The following is a 14,205-nucleotide window of genomic DNA, read 5'->3' as shown; positions in this document are numbered from 1 at the left end:
GTGCTAATTTGCCCCATATGTTTTGGAAATGATTCCGTATCTGTTCTTGCTAGACAGAAATTAATCACAGTATTATTTCTTCCAAGCAAGTAAGAATGCATTACAGATGAGCCACACGATTTTATGCCCGATAGGTGCTGAACAGATGCTTAATAATAAGGAAAACTTGGCCTCATCAGAACGCAAATGCAGCAACGAGTCTCGTGCCACAGAAGCCATTCTCTGTGAGGTCACCAACAACTGAGGACTGGAAGATGGATGTGCCAAAGCTTGGCCACCACCGGAGTATAATTGTACTGCCTGGAAAGAGACAAAGCTGTGTTCACAAGGACCTGTCTACATAAATATCTGATCAGGTTTCTTAAATATTTGAGCTGCGTTTGATTTCCCCTCTCCTCCTGCACTCCTACCACTTCACTACTTTCCTTTGGTCCTTCTTCCTTTAAGTGAGTTTTTTTCTTATCCCCCTTTCCCTCGTAACTTCGTATGGTTTTCTTCAGTCTATTATTCCTCTGCATAGTGCCAGAAAAGCATTAACCTCAATATTAGCTGATTTTCATAGCTGACTGATTAGTTCAGTTAAAGGATTAACACAACACCAGAATGGCCAGACTGCGTGAGACCAAAAGTCCGTCCAGCCCCCAGATGAAGAACAGAAACAGAAGAAAAGCGCACGTGGACAAGCTGAGCCGTTTGCCATGCCAGCTCTGAAACACTCTTCCACAAACAGTCAATTGGCATCCTACCAGTTTCCCAAATTGCAGATTATGTCTACAGATGTCTTTAGTGTTTCTGGACAGACCCTTCTCTCTCTAACTGTAATTGTTATTTTTAAACCCATCCATACTTGCCGCCATATCTTGTAACAATTAGATGCTCTGTAAGATAACTCGTATGAAGAAATTGGTGTATCTATCCATATACATATATAAACTGGCAATACAATACATTTTCAATAAAGATGAACTCCAAGAATCGAGGCTTTGTGCTGCAAAAAGCTTGTGCCATTGTGTTTATTTTCATATGTTAGGCTTTAATAAATTTTCTGAAAAATGGTAACGCACTGCAAAATTGATGTCGTGACTAAATAATGTGAAAACAAAAAAGATGAGCAAGAAAGCAAAGAAGACGACCGGATCCTTACCTCTGACGTGAGTGGCTGCCCGTTTTTTAACCAACTGTAGGAAGGGTTTGGTTTTCCTTTTGCCTTACATTCCCAAAATAAGCTGTCATAGAGAGACAGAAAGGCATTTTGGATTTTTTTATCCCATTCCGGGAGTGCTGAAAAGAATATGCAAACCATTTTGAGCGGGAGAAAAATGATTTTGCTGGAGGTATGTTGCCATTAATTAATGAACTGAGCAAGACTAATTAGTATTTGTCCAACACATTCTTATTATATTTCAAGTGAATGCTGCACAATTCCTTGGCATTAAACTGCAGGGTAACTTGGGAAAATGTTAGAGATCAAGTGGTTAGTGGACAGGAAGTGCATTTTTATTTGATTCATTTTATTTTATTGATTTTAATGGCCAAAATTTGCAGAAGAAATTATTTTAGGTGCCCGAAATTCTGGACATGTTCTCTGAAAGCAATGAGACCCCTATTTCCAAAAACAGTCCTCCTCTCAAGGTACTTGAATCTGTGTACCAAAAATAGAAACATCAAAATCATTAGTCAGTAGCTAATAAAAATAATGGATTGTAAACATCACCCCCATGTTCTACCCACATACCTGAGACCATGGGTTCAGACCATGGGTTCAGACCATGGGTTCTTTGGTTGCAATGTAGAACACAGACATTACACAAAAGAACGAGGGCTCCTCAGATTAGAATAACACCTTCTGAATACTTGTGGCACATCGACATAAACGCAGCATTTGCCAGAATCACAGATGAGCTCTGTAAACGCCCAACTAAATACTCAAGGGCTGAGCTGGAATCAGCTCGAGGCAGGCTGACGTGTAGAATAGCTGTCCAGATATAGGTGAATACGAGACCTCGGGAGAACACCTAAATTTGGGATAGACCAAAGCCACGTGCGAGCGAGACACGAGATTGCAGCCCTCTGCCTCTAGGCTGGAGCCTTAACATCCTGTGAAGGATTTTTGACTGGGTTATTAAATCATGATGCTGTAGTCTCCATACACACACACACGGTTCTTAACACAGAGCAATTTAAATTTAGGAAGAGAATTGTTATCCTTTGAGACTGGCAGAACAAGCTACTAAAAAGCCTCCCTCTACAGCATGACCCTGTGGGCAGCTCGTCACTGCCCCGACAAAGTACCTCCAGATTGTCCAACACAAGACTGATTAATGCAATGCCAACGAGCCACTTCCCAGAACTGGAAAGTTCCTGGGATACAGCTAACCGTTCTTAAAAGTGATTCTAATTACAGGTCGTTTTTACTTCTCTTAGAGCCTAAGGCATGGGATCTAGGTATCACACAGAAAGCAGCAGACACTGTCCGGGAAATAAACCCTATTTCCTACAGACATGCTGCCTACAGAGTAAAAACACCACAGCACAGAAATTAAGCAAGAGGAAGTCAATTACTTGGATAATATACCAGCCCACTCCTAATAAGATAAAAAATTCTTGTGCAAAAGCTTCATGAATGCTGTTTATATATTTCACTATGAACAGCTATTAATTAATTTACAAAGCACATTTAATAAGCACATTGTTTTAGATTGTATTAACTGATCATAATTTTGTAATTGCCTATGCTGTTATCAATCATGTCCAGGTAATCTACTGAACTTAATTTTAATGGAACTGCTTGATTGATGTTCTGCAAAAATTAGTGAGCAGTGAGAACAAAAATAACCCCCTAAAAGCAAAGAAATAATTAAATATTCAAAACAGCAGCAGACTGCTCTATTCCTGGCATATATCTTGATATTCGCCATGGCTGCAGGAGACTGGTAGCTTATCAGCAAAGCTTGCATCTCTTTATTGGAAGAGATTTACTTTAAAAAAAAAAAAATAATATTTGCCAAGGTCTTCTCAACAGATGTTAGTTGTAGGCTCAGTTTAGCTTTCTCCAATTCCTTTCTCACTGTTACATTTTATTTTTTATCCTTCTCTTTTGAAAGAGTCATGAGGTAAAGAAAAGATCTTCCTTCTTCTTCACATCAAAATATGTTGCTTTCCCTGGTATTAACAACGGGACTAAAGAGCACGCAATTCACCTTGGGTATGAGGGACCATCCTGTGTGACTTGGATCACGGGAAATTAATGCATGTGGGGCTGGAAAAGGAAAGTCAGAACACTTTCACAGAAATATTATTCTCCACTTTCAGACAAGGAGGAAGGCGAGGGAGGCAGTGGAATGAGTTTCCCCTGCTTTGCCCTCGTCTGTTTATGGAGCAATACAGTTCAGCTGGAATAGGAGGTGAAATAATCTCACACTCGCCTGAACCAAAACCTCATGAATCCTTCCCTGATCTGCATCTGGGGCCGCACAGCTTTATGCTGCTGTGAGCTGTTGAGAGTAAATCTTTTCGCCTGGCCTTAATGTTTCATGTAAATGTACCGGGGATTTCTTTCTGCCTCGTATTAACCTTTACAAGTTCATCATGGCACAGCCCACATTTTCAATCTGAGTTTTAATGCAAAATATCTTTATTTGCTGAGGATGTAATTCAGTGAAGGTCACTGCAGACCTCCAATCATTTTTTAATCAGCTTAACCTGAACTACATTTCGTGTCTCCAGTAAGGGGCTAATAGACTTCATCTGCAAAATACATCTGAACACCATCATGCTCTGTAAGAAAAAATAAATTAAGAAATTAATCAATCTGCTTACCATAGACAAACAATTGACCTCTTGCAATGTTTCTTCCTCGACTGTTTCCTGCAACGCACTCATAAGAGCCTTCATCTTCTTCCTGAACGTCTGGGATCTCAAGAACTCCTTTGGCTTCATTGTGGTCGGTTTTCTTTGTCAATGAGTTTCCATCAGACCTCTTCCAGCTAATACTAGGGACAGGACTAAATAATTATATTTCATAGAGAAAAAGAGAGAGCATTTGTTATAGCAGAGAAAAGATAATGTGAAATCCTTTTGTAAGTAATAATATTTTAAAAAAGAAATAATTTCTGTTTCTAAGTGTGACAAACAGAGGTTCCTAAGACTGAGATTTTATAACCCGTCTAATTTATTTAGGGGCACAAGTCCAACAGCGGGATGAAGTCCTCAGTCAATTCTATAATTGCTTCTTAGGCCAATTTGGATTTTCCCCACAGTAACTCTTACTTAGGCTCAAACCTGCTTTTAAACACCACGACACTGAAGGAATAGCTTTGGAAGGCCAAATAAACACCATAGAAGCACTGAATTATTGACTGGTTTTCAGAGCAAGCAAATTCCCTGTAGCATTAGAGGTATTTTCACACCTCAAACTGAGAAATATTGGACAAGAATTCAAAGGACCTAAAAATACCAATAAACTAGGTATAAAAAAATGGGGAGGCAGGGTAGAGGAGGGCAGACGGAGAGTTGAGCAAGGGAGTGGAAAGCGTGAGACATTGAGACTGAAAAGAGATAGAGACAAAAGAGAATATTTCTTGTTTCATGTTTTTATACCTTTCTATCATTTTCATTTATATTTGGATCAATGTATTCTATAACATAAAAAAAAAATATTCAAGTGTGAAGGTGGCTATAAATACTTCTTGGATTTCTGGTAATAACACCAACCACACAAGCCTCACTTGCATGATCTATTATGTCACCAAAACACTTTGAAATATTAATAGTCTTGGATTTCACAGTTGCTTTCTGTTTCTGCAAACTAAAGTAAGCTGCTTTTTCTAAGCAGACGAGCAGTTACATTTTGAACAGCTTTTTAGAGGGATTTTGGCTAAATGCTGACTTTTTTTCCATCGGAAGTAGCGTCAACAGCAAACACTCGGTACTGAACTTGAAAACGTAACTTTCATGGGTATTAGAAGTGCACGTTGCCTTTGTCTGGCAGTCCCCGAGGTCTCCGGCCTGCTGTGCTGACGTACAAAGTATTTATTCCTTCTTAGCAGAGGCTATAACTGCTCACACTTTAAATTATTTAGGTCCCTGGTTCACACCCTTGTTTATTGACCAAAGAAATCGAGTCACAAATACAGAATGGATAAATTACTGCACACAGGTAAGTTTAGGCCTAAACATCTGTGATTTGAGTTTGCGTGGTGATGATGTTTGCAAGTTCACCCAAAGCCAGAAGAACCAGGACCTGGGAGAAGTGCGAGTACTCAGCCAATGACATGGATTGAACAGCCGGGCGGGAGTTAACAGAGAAACTACAACCATAAAATCAACAGAAATAGGCTGCGTACAGGGCAATTTGCAGCTAGACCACTCTAACGTACCATGAATAACAATCCCATAAATTTGCTTAGATCTGCATTTAAGTGTGAAAGATCGGACGGGTGCACTGGAAGCCTGTAGATGTTTTCCTCCTACTGGTGGGAGTTCAGCTGGGCAAGAGAACCCCCGAGCTGCCCTTCCCCCTGCTCCCTAAAACAGAAACTCACAGTCCCGAGACCACAAAATTAATTCTAAGTGCCATTTAAGCAGCGTAATAATTTCTCTGGCTACCTTACCTCACATTCCCCACCGTAACTGAACTGCCTGTGAAAATGGTTTGGACCTATAAGCAATTTGCTCCACCTTTTGGTGTTAGCTCTGCACTGGTATGTATACATACAGATAACTCATATAAACATACACACACATTCTGACTCTTACATGACCCCTCCGGTACAGCTGAACAATTTCCTACAAATGAGAGCGACTGGGACATGCAGATATCATTAACCATTGAAAGACCTGGAAAGAGCAACTGAGATTTTATTCTTCTGTTTCCCATTTCAGTTCAAGACCTTTATAGTTGTTTAAATCTCAGATCTTTTTGGACAACATTAGTTGTCATCACCACCTTTATTAACTGCCCTTCACTGTGAGACCAAAACCTATTTCAGGTGCAAACTTGTTTAATATTGTTCCTTATGAGGAACTTACTGGGGATTGTCTGTTTTTTTCTCCAGTGCACTGGTCGGTGTGTTAAAAGATGCTGTCTCCTCCACAAATCTTGCGTGACATTATTCACGCAGAGTTTCTGTAAACCAAGTTACTTTTAGTTATTTAAAAGAACCACAGCCCTAGCGCAGAATAGGTCTGTCCCACCATTGCCCTGCTCTAGTCGGGAAAACAGCCAGAGGTATTTTGCAGTAGATTGATACAGACGGTTGACAACACGAAGGAGAGCATGGCTGGCTTTTAGCAATGCTGTTGCATATTAAGCAGTGGGTGAATAGCTACTGGAGAACAGAAGCATGCAGTGCATTGGATGCCAGAAGCGTTTAACTACTTACTTTAAAGGCATCTCTTCTGGATTATTTTTTTTTAAACAAAGAGATTAAAGGAAACTAACAGCCATATGAGAGAAGAAAAACAACAATTAGATGCATTCATTCATGCTCCACTACCTGAAATTGCTTCATCTAAATATTTCCTATTCTATTAGCCATTTGTTTTCTCTTAGCACCGACTGTTCATGAATAAGGCAAGTCTGCAGTGACACCAAGGCCAGAGGCAGAGCTCTGTGGAAAAAGGCCCCTTCTGTCAACTTGTCAAGTCAAGTTTACCAAGGTTTGAGATGAAGACGCTGTCCTGTTTTCCTCCTCCACACCACATCCTTATAATGACATCCTTGGGGATGTTTCAAGGCAAACTCGCCTCATTTTTTGGCCAAACACAAAGGGTTTTGAAATGCACTCCCTCTGACGTTAACTGCAGCAGGACGGCATAAAAACCTCTGAGTTCAATTCATCAACTTTGCTGTGTTAAAATACATAATTGCAATAAATAGTTAAGAGCACTCCGTTCTCCTGCCAGGGAGTCTCGCACCAAGTGCCCTAGTTTTATCAGCGGAGGGAATGCGTTTGTCAGGACGGCAGCTCCTCATCAGCCTGAGCTATAGGTGAAATGAGCGGACTGCAGGAGGATCCATAGCTCAGCCATCTGCCATCGTCCATAGGAAGGACCTTCATTATCACAGCTGCTTGAGAAGATCTGCGTTTCTTCACGGACTTTGCTGACACCTCATTACCATACGCTTTCCAGCATCGTCAGTCACTGTATTTTGCAGAAGGCAGGAGTTTTTTGGCTGGTTTCACCTTCTTCTCATATTACTTCACATTTTCATAACCAAATCTCTTAACAGCAACCATTACTACAGGCCATATGAAACCTTGCAAGGTAAAAAAAAAAAAACCCAAACAACCAAACACCTGGATTTAAATTTAAAATTTACTTTAATGAAACTGCTTTTTGTAACAAATTTCAAAGGTTAATGCTTTAAAAAGTGAAACTGTCCTTTAAGTATAGGCAAATGTATACAAAACCTAGTTTAATAAATATAGCCTTGTGAATTTTTGTAGGATTATGTTGCATAATCCAGTTCTGTGGACGGCCAGTGTCTGACGTTGCTACACAGACCAGCACCTTCCCATGCAGGTTTGGGCTGATCCTGCAACTGGTGGGTCTTCTTTTTCATTTAGTCACTACCAATAATCAGATTAAAAGAGATAAATGCTTGGGGCTAAAAAAGTTTTGGAATATATGAAGAAACAATGACTACACTTTTTTGAATTTATTACACTTCATAGACAAAGTCTTGCTTTCACCTGAGTAAATAAGAAAACAGGGCATAAATATGAGAGTGTCTCTGTACATAAATCTGCAGTTTATTTGAAACCTTCAGAGCATCGAGGAGTACTAATTTAATTTGTATTCTACCATACAGGCAGCAGAATCACAAAACCATAAGTTACTAACTCAGAAAGAAAAGGTGATGGAAAATATTTTTTGGTTGGTGACAAGTCTTGTCACACTGAACATGAAATTAATTTGTCTGCAGCATCACAGCCCGCACCAAGATGAAAGTTCCACCTTTTTGCAGCAAAGACTCAGCAGCTAGATGATACATTGCATCTGTGCCTCAGCTTTTGTCCTATGCATGTGAGGGCATTTCACAATAAAATTAAGTCTACAGCTTCGGTAATGAAGACCATGCCAAGTTAAACAAATAAGACAAAGCTGAGGTTTGAAAGCTGCTATCACATCTGCATCAACTGCTGGCACAAGGGAGAACAGGGATCCAAGGGGCATAATAATTAAAGCACCCAGGCTTTAATTGTCCTGATGTATTACTTGGGAACCAGTAAAGAAGCACAGTTTTCTGAAACCTGATATTGTGTCTCATTGTCCTGTGATCACAAGCCACTCACCTTAACTGGGTAAAAGAAGATGTTCCAGAGCTGCTTGCTTATCCCTTAAAGTTCAAATCTTGAGGTAATAGCTCTATCAGGAATGTGGGCTGAAAATAGGTAACTTCGCTTGTTCCGGCAGAAGTCATTCATATATATATATATGATTTTAGAATCCCCAAACTGGTCTTTTTATAGCCTCCTACATAAACTCCATGAGAACATACTAGAATAGCCATCTAATGAAGAAGTGAAGCCTGGTATTTTTATGTAAGTTTAGTAAAGATGGTTATTTGGATCCCCCTCATAGCTGTGTGATTATCTACTTATACTAATAGCCTCTAGAAAAAACCCTTCCCTAAATACACTTACAGGCATATGTGGGGTCTTCCCATGAAAAATGAATATTCTGGGTTGAAGAAATCCTAGTTTATATTATTCGCATATGCGCTTTACAATCTCAGCTGGCAGTGGCCCATCTGCAGGGACTCTGAACAGGTTATTTCCCCATCGTCGAGAAAAGAGTGAAGAAAAATGTAAAACACAGACACAGTTTAATAAAAATGTGCACCAGACATGGAAACTACTTGGTTTATTTTCACTCCAGAAACTATTCTTATTTGTGCAGCAGAAAAAAGTGATTTTGGGGAAATCTAGAGAAAGAAGCTCAGTAACTCAGCTGAACATAAGTCTTTCCATGGTATGCAATCCTCTCAAAGACATAGTGAACAATAATTTAGATGTACGGCATGATTAATATACCTTCATCCAAAACATGACTTTTAATACTGGCATAGTATTAAACACTGTCAACATAATGAATATTAGTGCAGAACACAAAGCCTCATCTCTTCTATTAAATTGCCACAGGCTGCAGTATTTGAAACAGTCAAACTACTATTTCATATTTCAATTTTCCCTCTTTATAGAATTAAGTATAAGGTGCATTTTTTTTCCTGTTTAGATTCCCCATGCCAATCATCAGATAGTTGCGTGCTACTTACGTTCCTTTTTACCCAACTGTATTTCCGCCACAGCGAGGACTAATTTACTTTTCAAAATCTTCTCTACTATTCACAGTCTCTGTTCTACAAAATAGGATCCTAAGTCAAGAGCCAGCCCAAGTGCTTTTGTCCATGTGGGATTCCTCCCTCCAAACCCTCTTCCCAGGAATAAATACTGACTCTTTGGCCCCCTTATATTTATTTTCCTCAAAAAAAAGTTTATGACTGGGCTAGAAGACCATTTGTGAGAGTCACTCACGATATTTTAATGTAAAACGCAAAGAGGGAGCTTGGTGATGGAGCTATATGGAATATACTTACCTACAAGCATCCCACAGCCTGGCTGAAGGAGTACTTCTTAGGTGGCTTTGAGTTCCCCCAGGTAAAAAGGCATCTTAAAACTCAGCCGTAAGTCTGGCCTCTTGTACTTGCGTTTTAAATGTGGAAGTGCTTTTTGAGCAAGGTCCAATAGGTATGATTTGCTGTTCCATATAGAAAAGAGATGCTATTTCTCTAAATACCATGAAAGTACTTTCATTTAAGACTTTTGGAGACCAAAACCACAGCAGGTTGCCTATAATCTGCCTTAGATGTGAAAGATTTCTGTTATTCATAGCGCAGAGGTAGTAGCAGCTGACAGCATTGTCTGAACCAGTGGACTAACAGTATGAATATAGAAAATTATGGATAATGGGAAAGCAGTTCTGAAATCCAAGAGAGATAATAACCGTTAGTGCTTGTGGCAGATCAGAGGTATAGCTCAACAAATGGTGAATTGAATTGATTTTAACATAAACAGACAATAGTAGGGGCTAGAGTTTTAGTGGAATTTAGGCATCTAAAGGTGCAGATGGCCACACTGCTGCATTTATGTGTGCCTAACTACAATTGTAAACAGCTGGAGGTAGGAAACTTCAAGCTTTTAACAATACCACTAATCACCTACATACCTTTAGAAATCTGGCCTTATCTAGTAAGTTAAGAGTATTTCACCTGCAATCTGTTTCTCTTGCTTTATTCACATATAAATGCCAGCTCTGAAATAAAGTTTTTTCACTGATTGACACGTTAGTGAAAGTGTGGTTCAAGGCTCCGTTCAGGGAGAAAAAAAGCAGAATGAAAACAGTACACTTCTGGATGAGACATCTAATCTAGCAAAAAAGCCTAGAGAAGAGAAATTCTCCAGCGACACAACTACAGAGCCTTTACTCACAAACAGCACCTCTCAAAACACATGCACAAGAGTAGATGCACATTAGCAGTACGATATAAAATAAAAATTGTGAAGAATGGATTTCTCCACACAGATCCCTGGTATTTACTCAGTATAACTCCAGGGAAGTATGGCAGCACTGGTTGCAGCTGCAGTGCTATATATGAAGAAGAAAATATATATTATAGCTGCATTAACCATCCCAGCCATTCCTTTTTCTAAGCACAGCATAGAAGGTTCTGTGCTCCCTGAGGGATTTCTTTATCTATATGTCCTTTCAGTTCACCGTTTGGTTTTTTTTTAACCTCCTTAAAATGTTCTTAAAATGGCAAAACCCGTGTGCCACATTAACACAACCCACCTTCACCCCTTCAGTAAGAAGGCACTGTTTTGTATATATCATTTACCCTGGTTTTGAAGTGCTTTTCTGAAGTCGATGTATCATTGTTAAATGCTTTCCATGCAACAGATGGAAATATGAAATGACAACTTGAAATGTAAAGCCTGCACTGACTCACACACAATTAAGGAGGTATTTAAAGAGAAGTAGCTTGACAGTATTTGGAAAGGAAAATCAGCTTTAGCAGGAGTGTTCCAGTTTGGTACTTGTTTTGGGCTGAAAAAAAAAAAATGCATATGCCTTTGAATATGTCTCTGTAGAAGCATTCTTCATCCTTAAATAAAAATTAGCCCTAAGATTAGTTTATATAAAAATCTCATCTGAAAGGGAAGGCCATTTCCCATCTTATTAACTTTTTATTTGCTTTATTTTCCGACTTCCAGAGGAACATTTGATTAATTTGTGCTGTCTGCAAGCCAGGCTTTTAACCTCTGGGAAAGCTCTAAACACTTAAAAAGCTTACAGCCTTAAAACGGATTGTCAAAGTAAACTTAAACTAAATAGAGGTCAACAATCTAAGGTTATTCTAGTTTTTCCAGGGAAAATGGGTGCTCATTGGAAAGACTGGTTTTCGTAGGCTGGTTACATGTATTCAATTAACCATCTGCTCTTTGAATTCAGAGCTCCCCTTGCTGTTTGAGTGCACTGCATCTCTGTAAATTAATACAACGGTGTACGCAACCTGGGAAAAATATAGGCTACCACGAGCCTAATAGATTTGTAGGTTTGAGCAGGAAGGACTAGTGCTGGGGATTCGCAGGAGCCCTCAGCATCGCTTTGGAGAAGAGGGTGCCAAGAGCCATGTGAACCTGCTCGATCCATTCTAGACGCTCTCTAAACGCAGCCTGTTTCCCCAAGTTTCATTCTTAACGATGACACCACACAGAAAAACGTTCCTGTTTTGATACCAATTGGATTTGAATTGTGCAGTTGCACTGAATGCCGTAACCCGGAGTCAGGTCTCATCCCAGAGTTTAAACCACGCTCAAGGAATATAGTCTTTGTTCTGGTTTTCCCTCCCTTCCTCACCCCTTCCGCCCCCTCCTTAAGCTACAACCAAATGAGCTTCAGTTATGGTATAGTTTTCTTTCTCATTTCCTTGGGAACACATTGTGCAGAAACAATCAAACCAAGGTAAGGTTAAACAAAAAAAAGTTTTACAAATTCACATTCTGACCAAAAAAAATTGTATTGTGCAAATTAAAAAGAACTATTGCTTCTCACTGTAGAACAGTGTTAGAACCCACATTTTAATAAAAGAAGAAAAAAAAAAAGAAAAAAAAAAAAGTCTTACTTTCCAAGGGCAAAGCATTCCAGTTTAACAGATGAGCCCTTCGCTGCATATGTTGTTTCTGGAAAACGCACTTCAATCTTTGGTTCATACTCCCCCATCACACCTGTTGAACATCAAAACAGCTAACACTCCAGTTGAGCCTCAGACCTGTCTAGTACAACAGAATTTCAGTGTAAAAGAAAGGAGGGCATTAATCATGTCAGAGCCTTATGTTCCACGTGTGGCGATCGACACGTGATGTCTCCGGAGCAGGCTTAGCCTGCTGGGTAGAATTCAAACCCTAAGCTGAAAGATTACATGAAATCTATAAGCTCCAGGCATTTGAGAATTGAAGAGCATGAGTTTGTATACTACAACTTCTACATCTACAAGTATGTTGCATTTGTGCATTGAGGTTTGAGAGATAATTTAGGGTTCACACCTCTAGTTAAGGAGGTGTTAACAAGCAATGCCTTTAATGTAGGTCACTTCACTGAGTGGCCACTTATTAGGACACTGGATAGATTCTGGGTGCAAGAGAGAATTATGGAATTCTGTGTCAAAAATATTTATAAACCACATAACTTCTTTAAAACATCCCAACACGAGCTCCAGGCATGAGAAAGACTGATATAATTAGATGTAAAGATCGCATTTGAAGATCTGGCTGAACATCTGATAAAACACAGATAATCCATTATCAGTTTAGGGCAGATCCCACACTGAAAATAAACTGATTTTTATTTTATATTTAACAGGGATCTGGCTAACATTACACATACAATTTGCACCATTGCCTTAGAGGCTGCTTGTTTAGGACCCAATCCAGAGGCCACCAAATGAATGGCAGAAGAGGAAGAGACTGGTAAAATGAGTCTGAGAAAAGGAATAAGGTAGGGTGATGAAAAGGAACAAAATAGAGAAGATCTTTAGCATTTACAGTCACTGTTTCCACCAAATTATTAAATTTTGAAACTGTAACTTTGTTTTGGGTGATCTGATTGAATATGTTATAAAGCAGCACAGTCTCATACTGGAAGTATTATTCTATAAGCACAGTTGAGTCTTATTTATCCTAGAAACGTAGCTCTATACAGACTTTTGTTACTGATTGCCGCCATTGCTTTGCAAACAGTACAAGTATATTGAAATTTAGGTGAGCAAACTTACAAAACAAACTTTGTGTAAAGATTTCCCAGGTATATATTTCTCACCACTGTGAACATTTAATTAGCAGTGTTGCCAGAAAGATATTTGTATATGCACAGGGTGAGTTTCTCACCTGAGTGACTCACTTTGAAAGAGCTTTCTAGCTTTGATATTTGAGCTATACCTACATTATGAATTTAGAAAGCTTTGCTGGACTGAAACCTCAACACAGGCATCCCTAAGATGAAAAACATTAACATATCATTTGATATTCTCTTGCTATTTTTCAATGATATTGAGCACTGCTTCCTTTGCATATATTTATCTCATCATCCCTATCCCGACAGCTCAAATCCAGCAGAAACTGTGGGATCACGTCCCACCACACAGCTTTTTACTGCGAACCTTTTACCTCCGTGAGGATATATAGCAGTATCAATTCCCAATAACCAGAGATGGACCAGTTACCACGTTTTTAGCCAAGCGTGCCCGGATAACTTACCATCGCTGCGGAGGGTGAGAGGAGTGGGTGGTCCCTGCACGCTTTGCTCCGCTTTAGAGTTCGTTACAACGCAGGTGTAATTGCCCACATCAGACGGCTCTACTTTGGCAATGTACAGATTTCCCGTTTCTTGTGAAACAAAGCGGCGACTATCTTCCTGAACAGATAAGGTATTATTGTTGAAGATCCATGTATAGGACAAGCCTAGAAAACACCAAATACGTATGATGCAGCCTTTCCGGTATGATCTGCTTCCTGTGAGTGCTTAAGCGCAGTATCACCAGTTGAAAGAACGAGTCAGTTACAGGGCAAACCACGGGGGAGGCACCAATTAGCAACGGCAAAGTAAGCATGGCTTTACTTTTAAACTCATTTCAAGCCACTT

The 14,205-nt window shown here is 39.5% G+C and overlaps 1 protein-coding gene across 1 annotated transcript in view; it reads right to left on the bottom strand.

The window, feature by feature from the left end:
* The window catches only part of CNTN6 (contactin 6), a 91,940-nt gene that overhangs the window by 42,960 nt on the left and 34,775 nt on the right, over positions 1-14,205 (bottom strand). The window contains exons 4-7 of the mRNA XM_009882851.1: positions 13,821-14,024; positions 12,191-12,293; positions 3,820-4,004; positions 1,145-1,281 (exon numbers count right to left, since the gene is read on the bottom strand). Coding sequence (XP_009881153.1) covers positions 1,145-1,281; positions 3,820-4,004; positions 12,191-12,293; positions 13,821-14,024 — 629 coding nt within the window. The remainder of the gene's footprint in view (positions 1-1,144; positions 1,282-3,819; positions 4,005-12,190; positions 12,294-13,820; positions 14,025-14,205) is intronic.

This window comes from Charadrius vociferus, unplaced genomic scaffold, assembly GCF_000708025.1.
Source record: "Charadrius vociferus isolate BGI_N301 unplaced genomic scaffold, ASM70802v2 scaffold433, whole genome shotgun sequence".
Taxonomy (NCBI): domain Eukaryota; kingdom Metazoa; phylum Chordata; class Aves; order Charadriiformes; family Charadriidae; genus Charadrius; species Charadrius vociferus.
This window is presented reverse-complemented; position numbering and strand designations above follow the sequence as displayed.